Here is a 6,174-nt window from a genome sequence, read left to right as displayed (position 1 = left end):
CTGAGTTTCTCCCTTGAGGAGAAGCTAGTAAATTGTCCCCAGGGATCTTATATTAGCCTGTTTCTAATAGCTATGCTGACAGCAAGAGTTTAAAATTGGAGTTATGTGAAGTAGATGCATAGTCTTTTCCTGCAAAGCATTACAAAATACAGTTAGTAATACTTGATCTGGTGGCATATGTAGGAAAATGGCCATTAAAAATAATAGTTTACATTTTCAGTATCTAACATCTTCTGAGGTTTAGACGATGATTACTCTTTGCCATAGAAAATGAGCAAGGAACTCATTAAGACAGCAATCTAACACAGTTCTCAGGGCCAGAGTCATGGAGGAAAAAATATTTTTTAAAAAATTTCTCGTCTGAAGATTATATACAGAAACTCCTTACATGATAAAACTCTTACCCTGAAAGTCAAAGAAATTGCCAAGTCTCATAACTAGGGAAGACGGACATTACTTTGAACAAACAGATTTCAATAAGAAGGGTTCTTAGCCCTTCACTTTTTAGGATGGGATTGCTGACATATGGCCATGGTAGAAAACCTAGCTCATTTTTCAAATACTGGGCATGGAGTCGTTCATCTGGTTTATGAATACTTAATAATATTCACTGTGCCTGGTTGTAAGTGAATACAATGCATGAATAAGAATATTTCCCCGTATAAAATGTCTCCCAGGGAACTGAAAATATATTTGCATCCTTTACGATCTTTTCCAGAAAAGTACCAATACATGGTAGTGCAACGATTAATTTATGAAATTAGTATGAAAACTACATCTACCTTCTATAACTCAAAATTTGACCACCAGGAATTTTCAGTGAGGGAAAAGCAGAGTCCAAAGCTTTGTAGATTTTAATTCTGGTAAACAGAACGTGAAGTGAAACCTTTATGTGCAAAATTGAACATCAGACATGCACAAAGAGACCTCTAGTGGCCAAACTGAAAAGTTTTGCCTGTTTAACAGTTGATCTATTTGGTTATTAGCTGAAAAATCCTTTGTGGATTAAAAGCAGTCTGCATTTTTTACTGACGTTTAATACCGCCATCTTCCATTCTTAAAAATATGTAGCCCAGATGAGTAAAGTCAGTGGTCAGCTCGCATGTTAGGAGACGTATTTTCCGTGAGAAAGCGATTCCTTGCTGTATGGTGGTCGAGTAGAGCCACTAAGAAAAAAAAAAATTTTTTTTTTTTTGAGACGGAGTCTCGCTCTTGTCGCCCAGGCTGGAGTGCAGTGGCGCGATCTCGACTCACTGCAACCCCGCCTCCCGGGTTCAAGCGATTCTCCTGCTTCAGCCTCCAGAGTAACCGGAACTACAGGGGCACGCTACCACGCCCGGCTAATTTTTGTATTTTTTTAGTAGGGACAGGGTTTCACCATATTGGCCAAGATGTTTTCTATCTCCCGACCTTGTGATCCGCCTGCCTCGGCCTCCCAAAGTGCTGGGATTACAGGCGTGAGCCACCGCACCCGGCCTAAAAAAAAAAAAATTTTTTTTAATCTTTCTTCTGGAGCCAGATAAAATAGATGGGAAAAGATAACCGGGGAACGAGAATATTTCTAGATCTTTCATTTTCCCAAGATGGCTCAGTTGGCCATCCTAGGAACTGAAGTGCCCTCAAACCTATAGTGTCTGTCATTTCACAGCTACTATAACATACATTTTATATGTTGAGATTTCTACACAAACTATTAATCACAAACAACACTTGTTAAGGGAACATTGAGGAAGCAAATATTTTTAGAAGAATACAGATTTCCATATGAAGATTTCACAGCATTCCGGCCTCTGGAAAGGAATGCGCTCCTTCCGATTCCCGCCCTTTCTGCGACACCATCAAGTCCTCTCCGCGCCCCTTAGGCAGTTCCGGAGTTGCAGGGGCCGAGGGAGAATACATCAAAGTGATGTCATTCATGACTCCGAGATGGTTACCATGGCAACTATCAGACATATTACTCTGTCAGTAGGGTAAGAGCCTGTTTAGTCTTCAATCAAGGGTTTCCTCGGGCGTTAACCACTGCCTGCAGAGTGTGGACTGGCAGAAAAACGTTACCCTCGGGCCCCCCCAGCACCAACGCTCCTTAAACCAAGCCCCACAAAGAAGTCACTTCGGCGATGGGAACGCGGCTTTGCGGCTTCCTGGGCTGCTAAGGTGAAGGACGCCCGCCCTCCCCAGAACTTGAGAGCTTATTGGTTGATGATGTCGTCACTCAGAGTGACATCAGGGGCAAGGAAAGAGGCGGAGCCGTAGAGACTTGGCTTCTGGCCCTTCTAGCTTGGGGGTCCGGGGAAAGAACTGGGAGGACCTAGGCTGCCGTTCCGCGGAGCCCGGCCGAGGAGGTAGGGGTGGGCAGGCCCAGCCCTCAGGCCGCGACCGGGTGGGCCTTGCTGCCTTTTTTTCCTCCGGAGCCCGCTCCGTCCGCATCCTGCTCCTTTCATCAGCGCCCGATCCAGGCTTCCTGACCGCTTCCAGTTCCCACCACGCTCTCCTCCGCCCACGACCCCATCCCGCCAGTCCCCAGCACAGTGCGAACTCTGAAGCTCGGCCTCTCCTCCCCCGCACAGCGCGCTCAGTCCTTTCAGTCCCAGGCCCTGCTTCTCCTCGGCTTCATTTCCAACAACCCCGACCATTCACGAGGGTCGTCGTTCCAGTGCCTGTCCCACCCCCGCACCAAAAAACCAAAGCATAACCCCCAGACCCTGACGCATGCAGGCCGCGCACACAGCACGGGCGCCGAAACCGCCAGGCGAGGAAGCCAAGGGCGCGTTTTGCTCGCGTGGGGTGATGAGCAAAGTCGAGGGAGTCCGGCAGCAGCGGGCGTGGGGCGGTGCCAATGCGAGTGCTAGTGGTGTCCGCCGCCCGGGAGCGCCGGGGCCCGAGCGGATTAACCGCCGCCTCAGGTGTCGTCTCCCGCCCGCGAAACGCCACCCACCGTTAGTGTGGGTCCAGAGGTTTGGAGCCCCTGTTCAAAATGTCAGCTCTGTGGCTGAGGTTTCTATTCAGGAGAGGCCCTGGAACTCCTTTTCCAGCCGCAAGAGAGCAAAGCTGCCATTGGGAGATGCTAGCTCTTCTGCCGCTCCTCGCGACCCTTAGCAGAAAAGCGCCCCTGGATGGAGAAGGGTTTTGGTGAAGGTTATCTACAGATTCAAAGCTCAGTTTGCGCTCTGGAGAATCACTAGCAAGGGAAACAGTTTTACCTCCACTTGAGCGATTAGTAGGTTCCATGTCTACCTTCATTCACTGCTACATAAATTAGATTAGTGGGTACTTCCAATCTTCAGGGTTTGGTACAGCTTGCCTAAATATAGAACAATGCTAACTGAAAAGAAACTCAGGATATCCACTTTCTACCTATATTTTAAGGCTACAAATAGGTATATATTGCTCTACTTTTTAAGTATTTGGCAATCATTGAAGTTGCACTACTAGATACTATTGACCAGAAATCAAAATATCTCTGAAGACCGTACCATCCTCATGAGCGACATCATCTTAGAGATCATTACTATTTGTTGGAATCTCAAGGTACCATTCTCAAGTCCAGAGCTAAGAAAATATCTGATTGTTGGAAATGAGCTTGAAGGAGATTTTGTATCTTAACTATGCAAATGTTCTACCTTTGCAATAGTTAAAAACACTAAAATCCTGATGTCTTTTAATTGATGTGTTTTTAAAGTACTAAATTGTTTACTTACTCCTTTTGCCTAGGTCCCTATGTTAACTACTTGAGACAAAAATAAATATGGCCTTCTACAGTTATAATTCAGTCTTAGCTATTGCTCGAACAAGGTAAGCATTGGAGTTACCCCCCAATATGAACTTAATCCTTCTTTTTTTTTGTAAATTTATTTATTTTTATTTTTATTTTTTGAGATGGAGTCGCACTCTGTCGCCCAGGCTGGAGTTCAATGGCACAATCTTGGCTCACTGCAACCTCTGCCTCCCGGGTTCAAGCTACTCTCCTGCCTCAGCCTCCCTAGTAGCTGGGATTACAGGTGTTTGCCACCACCTCCGGCTGATCTTTGTATTTTTAATAGAGACAAGGTTTCACCATGTTGACCAGGCTGATCTGGAACTCGTGACCTCAGGTAATCTTCCTGCCTCAGCCTCCCAAAGTGCTGGGATTACAGGCGTGAGTCACCTCGCCTGGCCTGAACTTCATCCTTCTAGATGGAAAGGATATGTGTAAAAGGATTGGTTTAGTACACAGTTAAAAGTTTCTTGGAGGCTGGGTGCAGTGGCTCACACCTATAATCCCAGCACTTTGGGAGGCCAAGGTGAGGGCACTGCCTGAGGTCAGGAGTTCGAGACCAGCCTGACCAATATGGTGAAACCCCGTCTCTACTAAAACTACAAAAATTAGCCGGCATGGTGGCAGGAGCCTATAATCCCAGCTACTTGGGAGGCTGAGACAGGAGAATCGCTTGAACTCGGGAGGTGGAGGTTGCAGTGAGCCAAGACTGGACCCTTGCACTCCAGCTTGGGCAACAAGAGTGAAAATCCATCTCAAAAAAAAAAAAAAAAAAAAAGAAGATGTAGTTTTTTTTTTTTCTTTTTTCTTTTTTTGGGATGGAGTATCACTCTGTTGCCCAGGCTGGAGTGCAGTGGCATGATATCTTGGCTCACTGCAGCCTCTACCTCCCAGGTTCAAGAGATTTTCCTGCCTCAGTCTTACAAGTAGCTGGGATTACAGACATGTACCACCACACCCCACTAATTTTTGTATATTTAGTACAGATGGGGTTTCGCCATGTTGGCCAGGCTGGTCTTGAACTTCTGACCTCAGGTAATCCGCCAGCCTGGGTTTCCCAAAGTGCTGGGATTATAGGCATGAGCCACCATGCCCAGCCAGAAGATATAATGGTTTTAGAATGACGTCTCTGTAATTGATGAACATCATGTGAGGTCCTTAGATGTAAAGCAAGTAAAATGGTTGATGAACAGCCAGTCTTAGGGCATATTTGTGTCCCATTACGGTCTGTTACTTTTTTTTTTTTTTTTTGAGATGAAGTGTCGCTTTATTGCCCAGGCCGGAGTGCAATGACACGATCGTGGCTCCTTGCAACCTCTGCCTCCTGGGTTCAAGTGGTTCTCCTGTCTCAAGACTCCCGAGTAGCTGGGATTACAGGCGTGCACCACCATGCCCAGCTAATTTTTTTGTATTTTTGTAGAGACAGGATTTCTCCATGTTGGCCAGGCTGGTCTTGAACTCCTGACCTCAAGTGATCCACCTGCCTTAGCCTCCCAAACTGCTGGGATTACAGGCATGAGCCACCGTGCCCCGCCATCATTTATTTATTCACTGAGAATAAATAAAGACTATTCACTGAGCACTTACTTTTCCCCTTTTGGCCATTCAAAGAGTGTTTTATCTTGGCATCCTTCAAAAATAGTCTGAGGCTGGCTGCAGTGGCTCACACCTATAATCTCAGCACTTTTGGAAGCCTGGGCAGGAAGATAGCCTGAGCCCAAGAGTTCAAGAATAGCCTGGGGCCAGGCTCACACCTGTAATCCCAACACTTTGGGAGGCCGAGGTGGGCGGATCACAAGGTCAAGAGATTGAGACCATCCTGGCCAACATGGTGAAACCCCATCTCTACTAAAAATACAAAAATTAGCTGGACGTGGTGGCACGCACCTGTAGTCCCAGCTACTCAGGAGGCTAAAGCAGGAGAATCGCTTGAACCTGGGAGGCGGAGGTTGCAGTGAGCCGAGATCGCACCACTGCACTCTAGTCTGGGCAACAGAGCGAGACTCCATCTTAAAAAAAAAGAACAGCCTGGATAACATAGTGAGACCTCATCTCTACGAAAATTTTTAAAACTAGCTGGGCGTGGTGGTGTGGGCCTGTAGTCCTAGCTACTCAGGATGCTGAGCCTGGGAGGTCGAGGCTGCAGTGAGCTGTGATCACACCACTCTACTCCAGCCTGGGTTTTTAACACCTTAAGAACTAAACCAGGCATGGTGCATGTGCCTGTAATCTCAGCTCCTTAGGAGGCTGAGGTGTGAGGATTGCTTGAGCCCAGGGGTTTGAGGCCAGCCTGGGCAACACAGCAAGAGTCTGTCTCTTAAACAAAAAGAAAAAAAAAAGAGCCAGGTGTGGTGGCTCACGCCTGTAATCCCAGCACTTTGGGAGGCCGAGGCAGGCAGATCACTTGAGGTCAGGAGTTC

The 6,174-nt window shown here is 46.9% G+C and overlaps 1 protein-coding gene across 5 annotated transcripts in view; it reads left to right on the top strand.

Moving 5' to 3' along the window:
* Nucleotides 1–1,874: 1,874 nt before the first annotated feature.
* LETM2 (leucine zipper-EF-hand containing transmembrane protein 2) overlaps nt 1,875–6,174 on the top strand; it is a 23,074-nt gene continuing 18,774 nt past the window's right edge. For 3 of the 5 annotated variants that reach the window (XM_011960689.1, XM_011960688.1, XM_011960690.1), the window contains exons 1-2: nt 2,215–2,342; nt 3,712–3,792. Coding sequence is in view for 1 of the 5 variants with exons in the window: in XM_011960687.1 (XP_011816077.1) it covers nt 3,746–3,792 (47 nt within the window). In the remaining 4 variants the exon portion in view is untranslated. Of the gene's footprint in view, nt 2,343–2,884; nt 2,943–3,711; nt 3,793–6,174 lie in introns of those variants that run through there. The other 2 variants (XM_011960687.1, XM_011960691.1) reach the window with 2 other exon arrangements.

Source organism: Colobus angolensis, unplaced genomic scaffold, assembly GCF_000951035.1.
Source record: "Colobus angolensis palliatus isolate OR3802 unplaced genomic scaffold, Cang.pa_1.0 Scaffold52, whole genome shotgun sequence".
NCBI classification, from domain to species: Eukaryota; Metazoa; Chordata; class Mammalia; order Primates; family Cercopithecidae; genus Colobus; species Colobus angolensis.
This window is presented reverse-complemented; position numbering and strand designations above follow the sequence as displayed.